The sequence below is a fragment of the Vitis vinifera genome, chromosome 16, assembly GCF_030704535.1.
Source record: "Vitis vinifera cultivar Pinot Noir 40024 chromosome 16, ASM3070453v1".
NCBI lineage: Eukaryota > Viridiplantae > Streptophyta > Magnoliopsida > Vitales > Vitaceae > Vitis > Vitis vinifera.
In genome coordinates this window covers 25,214,479-25,228,021 of record NC_081820.1, presented here as the reverse complement: position 1 = coordinate 25,228,021, position 13,543 = coordinate 25,214,479, and the positions used below count along the sequence as shown (strand labels likewise).

General features: G+C 38.5%; 1 protein-coding gene across 1 annotated transcript; it reads left to right on the top strand.

Moving 5' to 3' along the window:
• The first annotated feature begins 279 nt into the window (after positions 1–279).
• On the top strand, positions 280–2,254 carry LOC100252559 (rust resistance kinase Lr10). Its single transcript, XM_010664517.3, has one exon. The coding sequence runs from the start codon at positions 1,116–1,118 to the stop codon at positions 2,070–2,072; it is 957 nt and encodes a 318-aa protein (XP_010662819.2). The 5' UTR covers positions 280–1,115; the 3' UTR covers positions 2,073–2,254.
• Positions 2,255–13,543: the final 11,289 nt, after the last annotated feature.

Genomic DNA, 13,543 nt, shown 5'->3' with positions numbered 1-13,543 from the left:
GCATATATATATATAAAATTGAGATTGTCATTTATGTAATGATTGATAATTTATTTTATTTATTTATGATAATTCAATTAAGCAAACTACTACTTTATTTTTATTATTAACCGTTAGTATAATAAATGTTTAGATGAAGGACATAATCTCCTTGTCAACTTGATAATTAATAATACACATAATTTATATGCGCACTTAATAATAGTATAGATGATTTTTAAATAGCTATAATAATAGTAATAATTTTTCTTGTATATCTGTATCTCTTGATTTTCAATCAATAAATAATAATAAAAATAACCCTCTTATACTAGTCTATTGCTCATCTTTAATATGTAATGCATGTGAATTTTCTTTTTTAATTTAATCATTTTTTAATCTTATTTTTGCAGGTTGGTTAATGAGATACATTGGTAAGTCTTTCAAATCTCAATAAATTGCAAAGGATACTATGCCTTTTTTAGAGCTCATTTTGCCTTAATCTATTAAAAGTTTTTTCAAAGAAGATTGCATAGAGGTGCCTAGTTTTATTGTTCTACATTTGGTTGTACAAATATAAATTGGAATTCCATTTCTATGAACTTCAAAATTTTAATTTCAAATGATATTATATATTTTTGCAAATTTCTTATGTATTAAATTTTAAATTTCTTTAGAGTACAACCAAATTGAAAATTGGGCATCCAATTCCATTTCCCGATTTTAAGCAACTAAACAAATGTTCTCTCTCATTCTGGCCTTTATCATTTTGACCTCAAAAGTAGAAGAGGAACATGACTACATTGATTGGAAACCTAAAAACATCTTTCTATTAAGTCAACCAACAAGCAATTATATAGGTGAAATGACTTTTTAAACTATCTTATTTGGATTCGATAATTGAATGTGGATGATGATACACCTTCCTTTATTTTTTTTTAATATTTTTAACATGTGATTTATATGTAGCCATCATCATCATCGGGAGGGCCGTACCTGGTATATTGTGTCTACTTGTCTATTTAATCTACAAGTTTCGACGAAGACACTTATCATTGGATGATGGTATTGAAGAATTTTTACATAGCCATAAAAATCTTCAGCCAATCAAATACTCATATTCAGAGCTAAAAAAGATGACTCATAATTTTAAGAATAAATTAGGTCAAGGAGGTTTTGGCTCTGTGTACAAAGGAAAACTCCGAAGTGGACGCATTGTGGCTGTAAAAATGTTAGTTATGTCAAAAGCTAATGGGCAAGATTTCATCAATGAAGTTGCTACAATCGGAAGGATTCATCATGTTAATGTGGTGAGACTTGTTGGATTTTATATACAGGGATCAAAATGGGCTCTTGTATATGACTTCATGCCCAATGGATCTCTTGATAAGTTTGTTTTTCTTGACCAAGGAAACAACATTCCTTTGAGTTGGGAAAGATTATACAAGATTGCACTTGGAGTGGCACGTGGGATTGAATACTTACATCAAGGATGTGACATGCAAATTCTCCATTTTGATATCAAGCCACACAACATTCTTCTTGATGAAGACTTCACACCAAAAGTTTCAGATTTTGGTCTTGCAAAATTATATTCAATAGATGACAATATCGTATCCATCACTGCTGCTAGAGGAACCTTGGGCTACATTGCTCCCGAATTATTCTACAAAAACCTTGGAGGTGTATCATTTAAGGCTGATGTTTATAGTTTTGGAATGTTGTTATTGGAAATGGTGGGGAAAAGGAAGAATGTGAATGCATTTGCAGAACATTCTAGTCAAATATATTTCCCATCATGGATTTATAATAGATATGATCAAGGAGAGGACATGGAAATGGGAGATGCCACTGAGGATGAAAAAAAGTATGTAAGGAAAATGGTGATAGTTGCACTATGGTGTATACAAATGAAGCCTATGGATCGTCCTTCAATGAGCAAAACATTGGAGATGCTTGAAGGAGCGGTTGAACTCTTGAAAATGCCTCCTAAGCCAACTCTATGGTCTATTGAGAATCATGAGCAATCCATGGTAGAGTTACCAATTTCATCATCCAATTCCATGGGTACAATCAGCTTATATGGAAGGTAGTCCCACTCCATCTAGTTGCTTATTTTGTAATCCAATAATAATGTGTGATTGTGTTTTATGTGTAAGGTTTCTATGAGATCAGTGTATGTAATAAAATAAAGTTTCTTCTTCAAATAGTAGTTTGGTTCCTTGTAAGTAAGGTTATGTACAAGTAATAAAATATCATTTTAGATGTTTGAATAGTGTTCTTGCTTGCCCTTAAAATTATCAAAGAAAATCCTCCATTTCCTTTGAAGTTCTTTTTTTTTTTTTTTCAACTATTCTACAAAAATAATTATTGGGGTTGTAGATGTTCAGGTAAGTTATTTTGTTTTAACTTGTTGCTAGTAGTAATCTAGGCTTTCAAGGATCAATACTGCCAATTACAACATTTCTTTTGTAAGTAATTCCATATAGTTTTTGTTAGAGAAGTGTCCTTGGGCCCTCCAAAGGTTACAATTACATTCTTGGACATTGGATCGCACCATTCCATATATGGTTCTTCAAATTAATGGACACTTTGATTTCTCCATTAATAGATTTCTACTCCTTATTGAAATTTAATTAGGACTTTGATCTTACCCTTCGCACTTTTAATCAGGCTCTCAAATCAAAAGTTGCATTTTAATAGAGAGAGAATTAACAAAGAAGCAACAATTTAAGAGCTCAAACCTTTCCTTGGTATATGTCTATTACTATAATTCATTATGAGCATAAAATTGTAGGAGTAAATAAATATTCAAAATTTTAAAATGGTCTCCTACAACTCACACTCCTTCAATAATTTCTGTGGACCATTGTACATGTGGTCAATTTTGATGCTCTATTTATTGAATATGACTTTTCAAATAAAACCATCGAGTCAATTTTCTTGACACTAAAAGTAAGTTGGTCCTTATATTTATAGGACTCTATTTCTTTTATCTTTAGAAATGTGAAATGTGCTAGATGTGATAGGACCATAATACTACATGAATTATGCCGATAATACCATACATTGTATTTTAGTACATATCTATGAGCAATGTCTATTTTAATTTATTTATGAATATATTTTGCTTGCTAGATTTCCAAAGCTTCACTCCCATTAAATATAGAATATGGGGAATCTAGATTTTCCATGAATTGGTCAAAACCTGTGTGTGGAAATTGTGAAGCAAAAGGTGCGAAATGCGGGCTGAAGATGAGTAATGACATGTAATCTGAAATTGAGTGCATAAAGAAGCCAGAAAAAGGTACGTGCTACACAATATTAGCCCATGCCATATTCCTTTGCACCCTGATATGGAACCTCTTCTCCAATAAATGGGAATCAATATTATTAATGTGCTGCATTTGAGATTGGGTACAAATAGAAGAGGATAAGAATATATACATAGATCGTTCTATAGCATTCCAATATATCCAATATAATTCAGCCACAACATGTGTTATGAAACAACACTAAAAGTCTGTTTGGTAATCAATTTAGCAAGTGCTTTTAGCATGAAAAGTGTCTTTAAAAAAAAAAATAAGGGTTTAACAAAATTTATGAAATACTTTAAAAAATTTTTAAAAATTTTTGTAGTATTTTTTTAAAAAATAATTGATAAGTGATTCTCATAAAAGCACTTCTAGATGGGCTTAAGCATGCTTAAAAAGAGAGGACTTTGTGGAAATCCAAACTTTACAGATTATATTGATGAAGCTCCAGAATGATAAGCGAGAAAATGTGAAATTCAGATGAAAAAATCAAATGGGTGTGAAGGGAGTAAAGAGATTAGGGGCATAGAGACCTCTGCCATAGCTGCGAGTGATGGGGTCCGAGCTCAGAATTGAGTATTAATTGGCTAGGCTGAGGTGACCCCCTTTAAATAGACCAAACTTTTTGAGTTTTACAAGTCAACCCAATGAAATGTGGAAACGTGGCATGAGTGAGTTCAGGTTCGTTTCATCAAGTTTGACGTTAGGTCAAATGGCCCACAATTGCTGACCGTTTTGTCTGCATGAGCTGGCTTTGTCGACCCCTCTGCCTTCTTAGGCTGATGAGGTACAATTATGATCATTCACCCCAGGATGGGAATAGTACACGCGTCTTAAGTACACTATATGTAATCATCTTTCTTGTGCAAATGACCTGGTGGACTTCAAACTTAAATAAAATCGATATATATATATATACACACACGCGTAATTATCGATATTTTTATTCTTAATTTCAATAAATTATTAAAATATTGTGATCGCAGGTACCACTAAATCAAGTTTACTCTTTGTTAAATAACATGTATCAACCACACACACACACACACACACACACATATATATATATATATATATATATATATATATATATATATATTAGGATATAAATAAAATATTAAAAAAATAATTTTAAAAATAAATTAATTATAATTATTTTATAATTAAATAAAAAAAGTTATTTAATTAATTAGCAAAAATATAAAAATGATCATGATAATATTCTTTATTATGTTTTTAATATATTAATTATAATTTATCATAATTTATTTTCTATTATATCATAATTTTAATATTGTTGGCATTGTTTTTATCAACCTTCTAGTTAGGTGTCTCTCATCATAAGAGTAGTTTTGAATTTTCTAGTAAAAGGCCTTTATGCTTGCTTCATTCCTTTAATGATTTAAATGAACAAAAAATAGAAAGAGAAGATTGTCTTGTGTTAGCGAAAGCTTTAATTGATCAGGTGAACTTTAGAGGTTGTTTTCAAACTAGTTGTTGTGGAGACACCAAAAAACTTGTTTCAAATAAGTTGTTTTAAAAATAATTTTTTTGTTTTAATTTTATAAAAAAAAAACATTATAAATTCAATTTATATAATAATAATAAATTAAAAATGAAAATAGTTTTATAATTAAAAATAAATAAATAAATGAATAGTTTTTTTCTAGAACATAAATAGTAATATTATAATAAAATCATAGGTTATATATTTTTATGAAAAAATACATTATTTCAATATATCTTAGAAGCATAACCAAATTAATATGTTCATAAATTTTAAAAAACAAAATACTTGTTTGGATAAGTTGTTTTTCAAAATAATTTTTTTGTTTTGATTTTATAAAAACATTGTAAATTTAATTTATATAATGTTAATTAAATTTAATTCAAATATTATTAAAAATGAAAATAGTTTTGTAATTACAAATAAATTAAAAATGAATAGCTTTTAGTATAACATAAATAGTAAAATTATCATAAAATCATAAGTTATATTTTTTTTATTAAGAAATACACTATTTTTATTTATGTTAGAAACATAAGGATATTAACATCTTTGTAAAATTTTTTATTATTAAAAAAAATAAACGTAATTTAAAAATAATTATTACTAATAATATTTCATTTAAAATGAATAAAAAATAAAGTTTAACTTTTTTTAAACATGTAAATAAACCAAGTTTTTTTTATTATATTTACACATTTAATACTCAATTATGAATATAATATTCTATAAGGTTTTGATTGATTTTGCAATTAATTGGTTTGGCTTTTAAATTTCAAGTTATTCTTAAAAATCAAAAGATTCATTAAAATATTTAAATTATTAATTATATCTTACTTAATTTATAATCTATTTACTTAGTGAGAAAAATAAAATAAAAATATAGTAGTTTGTATAGGAGAAATAATAAAATCATAACTCATAATATATCACTTCTAAAGTTCATTTTTCTAATAGAAAATTGGAAAAAATTATAAAAATATAATTATATGCAGAAAATAATCAATAAAGTAATTATGAAACAATTTTAATCCATAAATTTTTAGTATTAATGAATTTATTATTTGAGTTTTAAATTATTTTTAAAAAATATTAGATTTATCCATGATTCCAACACATTAAATTTTATTTAATTTAAAGTTTATCATCAAAGTTCAACGTATCCTAAGATTAACTAAAGCAACAACCCCACTTCACCACTTTACCACATGAGCTAAGATGAAAAAGCATGTTTCAAACATTTCACGTTAGGGAGACGTGAGAACAAAGAAAAAAGGAAAGGAGATAAAAAGACTTGGAGATAATCTTTAAAATATAGCATTCCTCATGTTATGGCAAATAGGTTTGTGTTGACCCTAAAGCTGCCTCCTCGGCCAAATTGGCTCTGATGATGCTAGGCCTCAAGTGTGCTTAGCTAGCCCAAATCCAAGCTAGCTAGCCCTGCCTTGCCAGTTAGCCCATAGGTCTGTTGGGCCTTTAAGGACCAAATATTGCATATTAATTGTAGAGACCCTGTCTTTAAAAACTGAAAATTTGGTCTGCAAATGGAGTTGAACAATTGTTATGGGCTGATCACTAGGACTACCCCAAGAGCCTATTGTTGGGCTTGCTCCTCTGGAAGGCATTTTGGAACTAAATGAAATTAGCCAAAAGTTGATAAACTCGTTTATAAGCCTTTTATATTAATGTTCTGGCTTAAATGGAGTAATGTTTAAAACAACATCACATTATTAAATTTTCCATCTTCACAACTCAAATCATACAAATAATTAAATAAATTACTTTTATGAAGAGATGACCTACTCTACTGATTTTACTTGATTATTGTCTTTTTATCTCTGACACTCGGCAGATTGCATAGGCTAACACCTAAACGAAAACATGCTTTTCTAGTGAATGCCTTTCAAGTGATAGTCTAAGAGTTCAAGCCACCTTATAGTATATGTCTATCATTATTATTCATTTTTAGTGTAAAATTGAAGGAGTAAATAGAAATTCCATCAAAATTCTTAGTTGATCCCTTTCAAGCATCATAGTCCTTCAATAATTCCAATAAGACTAGTGTCAGCCCCTTAGCCACTTGATTCAGATCCGGAGAAATAGGCCTCATGGGTAGGCCTTGCACCCATGAGAGCCTAGGCGGAAAACAAGGAAAGCCTGGAGGTTTGGCGGTTCAAGCCCCAGGAGCTAAGTGTGGGGATCGCGGACAAGTCAAGCGCGCACTCCGGATAAGCGTTACCGAAGGATCCGAACATGTCTACCCGGGGAAGTTGAATCGTCCTCCTCTCCCATCCGGCGACAGGCACCGGATGTGATATATCCGGGTGGATGGAATGTCGACGGATAGGATTCCGGATGTGAGGTATCCGGGTGGATGGAATGTCAGCGGACAGGATTCCGGATGTGAGGTATCCGGGTGGATGGAATGTTGGCGGACAGGATTCCGGATGGGAGGTATCCGGGTGGATGGAATATCAGCGGACAGGATTCCGGATGTGAGATATCCGGGTGGAATGAGTGAGGATTTCCGTCCGGGTGTAATGGTGCAATGCCATAGCTCGTTGAAGCTGAACCTGACGAGTGGGAACAGTAGGCCCAGGCCATGGGCACCTTGACATGGCTTGGGCTCACGCATCAGTGTGGGGGAGGCACACTAATGCAATCTGGTCAACTAGTGATCAGGTCAGTCAGCTGCATGGACTGGCAGTGGGCTGAGTCACTACTGATGCTGATGCAAGTGGGTGGTTTCTCAGCAGACCACCATCTGGGTAGTAGGTGGTTGTGCAAGCGGTTCAGAGCGGTTCTAGGCGGTTGCATAACCACCAGGGAAAAAAACTACAGGGTGAGTCTTTTAAAAGGGCTCCTGCAGCCTTGAGATGAGGGAGGAAGAGAGAAGAGGGAAAGTAGTCTCTGAATGCTTGGGATGTAAGCATTGCTCTCTGACTTCAGGAAACAATTTTGTATCTTGTAGATTGAGATTAATACAAGTTGGGAAGGATTTCCTATAACCTCGTTGTGTCCCTATTTCCTTTGGTTTGCTATTGTTTGTGTGTGTTTTGAGAAGGCTGGGAAGAAAGGTTGGCTAAGGAAGGGTCCTTAGCACCGCGCACCAGGTGAAAAATCTAAGGTGATTTTCGAGGGTGTGACAGTTGGTATCAGAGCAAGCACCAGAGATGGCTGGTGGTAGTGCAATGGAGGCCTTACGGGAGAGGATGACTCAAATAGAAGAGGCGCTAGGAGAATGGCCACGTGAGGATGGCACAGTGGCTTCATGGGCAGAGCACACCATGGGAGAAGTCCAAATGCAGAGGAGTAGGTTGGAGTCCTATGACAATTTCTTTGAGGAGAAATTGGCTGAGTTCAAAATCGAGATGTAGTCCCGGATTGATGACTTCAAGGAGACCCTGCAGTCCTATGGAGAAGACATCGCCATCTTTAAGAAGGCGGTGTTGCAGGGATCTACCTTAGGCCCAGAAGCCCCTTCCAAAGTTCGAGTCCCAGAGCCTAAAGGCTTCAATGGCAACAGAAACGCGAAGGAACTGGAGAACTTCTTGTGGGACATCGAGCAGTTCTTTAAGGCTGCTCATGTTCCTGATGGCGAGAAGGTTTCCATCACCAGTATGTATCTAACTGGTGATGCCAAACTATGGTGGCGAACTAGGGTGGAGGACGATGTAGAGTCTGGAAGGCCCCAAATCACCACTTGGGAGACTCTGAAGAAGGAATTGAAGGATCAATTCCTTCCCACCAACACGACTTGGGTGGCCAAGGAGGCACTAAAAAGGCTCAGACACACTGGGTCTGTGAGGGAATATGTCAAGGAGTTCAGTTCTTTGATGCTGGACATTAAGAACATGTCCGAAGAGGACAAGTTGTTCAACTTCATGTCTGGGTTGCAAGAATGGGCTCAGACGGAACTCAGGAGGCAAGGGGTTCGGGATCTCCCTGCTGCCATGGCTACAACAGACTGCTTGGTGGACTACAAGATGGGTGGAGCCATCTCCACCACGCAGAGACCCAGGTCAGAAGGAGACAAGAAGGCTAAGAATGAGGGCAAGACTAAGAAGTCTGATTGGAAGAAACATAACAAAAAACCTGCTGAATGGGGAAAACCAGTGGAGAAAACCACAAAGGTTGTGCAGCAGACCACTCGGATGATAGGATGCTTCATCTGCAATGGCCCACATCGAGCCAAAGACTGCCCCAAAAGAGAGAAGCTCTCAGCCCTGGTGACTGTAGATGACAAGGGAGACTCTGACCCAGACACTTCTCCTAGAGTCAATCCCTTGCAACTTCTGAATGTGATTCATGGTGAGACCCCAGTACAGAAGTCTCTGCTGCACATCCATGTTGTAGTGAATGGTGTGCAAGTGAAGGCCTTGTTGGACAGTGGTGCTACTCACAATTTCGTGGCCACTAGAGAAGCAACCAGGTTGGGACTTAAATTAGAGGAGGACACCAGTCGAATCAAGGCAGTCAATAGCAAAGCCCAGAAGATTCAAGGGGTAGCCAAGAATGTCCCTATGCAAATCGGTGACTGGAAGGGTACGTGTAGTTTACTTTGTGTACCTTTGGATGATTTTGACTTGATCCTTGGTGTAGACTTTCTCTTAAGGGCCAAGGTGGCCTTGATTCCACATCTTGGTGGACTGGTGGTGCTAGAAGAGAAGCAACCTTGTTTCGTGAAGGCCTTAAGGACGAAAGATGGTGGTAAGGGACAACCTGAGATGCTGTATGCTATTCAATTGAAGAAAGGATTGAAGAAGGGTCAGGAGACCTATGTTGCAGCCTTGATCGAGATCAAAGAGGAACAGTTTGTGGAAGTCCCTGACTTAGTGGTCAAGATCCTTAAAGAGTTCAAAGATGTGATGCCTGCAGAACTCCCCAAGGAGTTGCCACCCCGGCGACCCATTGACCACAAAATCGAGCTGCTACCTGGAACAAAGGCCCCGGCTCAAGCCTCTTATTGGATGCCTCCTGTAGAGTTGCTAGAGTTACGTAAGCAACTGAAGGAGTTCCTGGATGCAGGTCTGATCCAGCCCTTCAGGGCCCCATATGGTGCACCAGTGCTGTTTCAAAAGAAGCAGGATGACTCACTCCTCATGTGTGTGGACTACAGAACCCTCAATAAGGTGACCATAAAAAACAAGTACCCAATCCCCTTGGCTGCTGAGCTATTTGACAGATTGTCAAAAGCTTCTTACTTCACCAAGTTGGACTTGAGAGCAGGTTATTGGCAAGTGCGGATTGCAGTAGGAGATGAGGGGAAAACGACTTGTGTAACTCGGTATGGCTCATACAAGTTTCAGAGATTGAGAGAGAATAGGTTTTATGTGAAGCCAGAGAAATGTGAGTTTGCTCAGGAGGAGATCACATTTCTAGGACATAAGATCAGTGCAGGACTGATCAGGATGGACAAGGGTAAGGTGCAGGCTATTATGGAGTGGACAGTTGCTACCAAAGTGACGGAGTTGCGATCCTTCCTTGGCTTGGCCAACTACTATAGAAGATTCATTAAGGGGTATTCCAAGAGAGTGTCTCCCCTTACTGACCTGTTAAAGAAGGACAACTCCTGGGATTGGAACATGCAGTGTCAGATGGCCTTCGAAGGCTTGAAGGAAGCCATTTCCACTGAGCCTGTGCTGCGGTTGCCAGACCTGGACTTACCCTTTGAAGTCCAAACAGATGTCTCTGATAGAGCCTTGGGTGGAGTCTTGGTGCAAGAAGGGCACCTTGTGGCATTTGAAAGTAGGAAGTTGAATAATGCAGAACAGAGGTACTCCATTCACGAGAAGGAGATGACGACTGTGGTGCATTGCCTGCAGCAGTGGAGACATTACTTGCTGGGAAGTATCTTCACAGTGGTCACGGATAATGTGGCCAACACCTTCTTCAAGACCCAGAAGAAGCTAAGTCCCAGACAAGCGCGATGGCAGGAGTTCCTGGCCGACTTCAAATTCGAGTGGTTGCATCGACCAAGGAGACATAACACTGTGGTTGATGCCTTGAATAGGAAAGAGGTAATTGCCTACATCACTGCCCTCTCTAAATTCATATCTGACTTCAATGAGAAGATCAAGCTAGCTGCGGAGCAGGATGCTGCCTATGGCAAGCTGAAGTAGCAAGCAAAGAAGGGAGTGATCAGGAGGTATTGGTTAGAGGGTGACCTCCTTGTGGCAAAAGGGGGAAGATGGTATGTTCCTACAGGCGGCCTGAGAAAGGATTTGTTATGGGAAACTCATGATTCGAAGTGGGCAGGCCATCCCGGAGAAGAGAGGACCCTGACGCTGCTAGCCAGATCCTACTTTTGGCCTAAGATGGGTGAGGATGTCCAGACATATGTCAAGTCTTGCCTGGTTTGTCAGATGGACAAGACTGAAAGGAAGAAGGCTGCAGGGCTGCTGCGCCCCTCCCCATTCCAGAAAGACCTTGGGAGAACATCTCCATGGATTTTATCACTGGGTTCCCAAAGGTTCGTGATTTCAAATCTGTCTTTGTTGTGGTAGATAGATTTTCTAAGTATGTTGTGTTTATACCTGCCCCTGATGCTTGCCCTGCGGAGGAAGCTGCTAAGTTGTTTTTCAATAATGTGGTGAAACATTTTGGGTTACCCAAGGACATAGTCAGTGATTGAGACGCACGATTCACAGGCCAGTTTTGGGTTGAGCTGTTCAAACTCTTGGGTTTAGAGTTGAAATTTTCCACAGCCAACCATCCTCAAACTGATGGGCAGACGGAGAGGATCAATGCATTACTGGAGGAATACCTCAGGCACTATGTCACAGCAACACAAAAAAACTAGGTGGACTTAATGGACACTGCACAGTTGTGCTACAACTTGCAGAGAAACTCAGCGACATGGATGAGTCCCTTTGAGCTAGCTATTGGGGTGCAGCCACGGATGCCTTTGGAGGTGGCTAAGCAGAAAATAGGAGGAAATTGTCCTGCAGCATACAAGTTGGCTCAGTCCCGGCAGGAGATGTTCGATGAAGCCTGGGACAGTCTAGAAAAGGCAGCTAGACGTATGAAGAAGTATGTAGATCGTGACCGCAGACCCTTAGAATTTCAGGTTGGGGACAGGGTTCTCTTGAAATTGACTCCTCGGATCTGGAAAAAGATCAGCAGCAAGACAAGGCAGAGAGGTCTAATTCCAAAGTATGATGGACCATTCGAGGTGATCAAACGAGTTGGACAGGTGGCCTACATGTTGAAGCTGCCTGATAGGCTTAAGCTTCACCCAACTTTCCATGTAAGCTTTCTGAAGCCTTACCATGAGGATCTGGATGCAGAGAGGGTGCAAACAAAGCGAGCCCCTCCCTTGGTCATGAAACAATTTGATCGGGAGATAGAGAAGATCTTGGATCACAGGACCATGGGACACAGCAGAAAGAACCGGCGAACTGATTTCTTGGTTCAGTGGAAAAGGATTTCAGAAACTGAAGCTTCATGGGAAAGAGACGTTACTTTATGGCAATTTGAGAAGGAGGTCTTGGCATACTGGCAGTTTAAGTCGACGAGGGCGTCGACTTCAGCAGACGGGGGTGGATTGTCAACCCCTTAGCCACTTGATTCAGACCCGGAGAAATAGGCCTCATGGGTAGGCCTTGCACCCATGAGAGCCTAAGCGGAAAGCAAGGAAAGCCTGGAGGTTTGGCGGTTCAAACCCCAGGAGCTAAGTGTGGGGATCGCAGAAAAGTCAAGCGCGCACTCCGGATAAGCGTTACCGAAGGATCCGGACATGTCTGCCCGGGGAAGTTGAATCGTCTTCCTCTCCCATCCGGCGACAGGCGCCGGATGTGATATATCAGGGTGGATGGAATGTCGGCGGACAGGATTCTGGATGTGAGGTATCCGGGTGGATGGAATGTCGGCGGACAGGATTTCGGATGTGAGATATCTGGGTGGAATGAGTGAGGATTTCCATTCGGGTGTAATGGCGCAATGCCATAGCTCGTTGAAGCTGAACCTGACGAGTAGAAATAGCAGGCCTAGGCCATGGGCACCTTGACATGGCTTGGGCTCACGCATCAGTGTGGGGGAGGCACACTGATGCAGTCTGGTCAACTAGTGATCAAGTCAGTCAGTTGCATGGACTGGCAGTGGGCTGAGTCACTGCTGATGCTGATGCAAGTGGGTGGTTTCTCAGCAGACCACCATCTGTGTAGTAGGTGGTTGTGCAAGCGATTCAGAGCGGTTTTGGGCGGTTGCATAACCACCAGGGGAAAAAACTACAGGGTGAGTCTTTTAAAAGGGCTCCTGCAGCCTTGAGATGAGGGAGGAAGAGAGAAGAGGGAAAGTAGTCTCTGAATGATTGAGATGTAAGCATTGCTCTCTGACTTCGGGAAACAATTTTGTATCTTGTAGATTGAGATTAATACAAGTTGGAAAGGATTTCCTGTAACCTCGTTGTGTCCCTGTTTCCTTTGGTTTGCTATTGTTTGTGTGCGTTTTGAGAAGACTGGGAAGAAAGGTTGGCTAAGGAAGGGTCCTTAGCACCGCGCACCAGGTGAAAAACTAAGGTGATTTTTGAGGGTGTGACAACTAGCTATATTGACATTGCCTATTATATTTTCATCAATCATATAGTCCATTATGCATGTGTCAATTTCAAACAATAGCCTACCAATGAATTTTCTTAGTAATAAATGGACATTTTTCCTCACCTTGGAAGACTTTAACACCTTTGCAGTAAGACATGTGATAGAAGAAGAATCTATGAACTTTTCAACTATAGGTTTTTATG

Excerpts from the sequence above, each read along its gene's own strand:
- LOC100252559 (XM_010664517.3), top strand. The coding sequence starts at position 1,116 with ATGACTCATAATTTTAAGAATAAATTAGGTCAAGGAGGTTTTGGCTCT.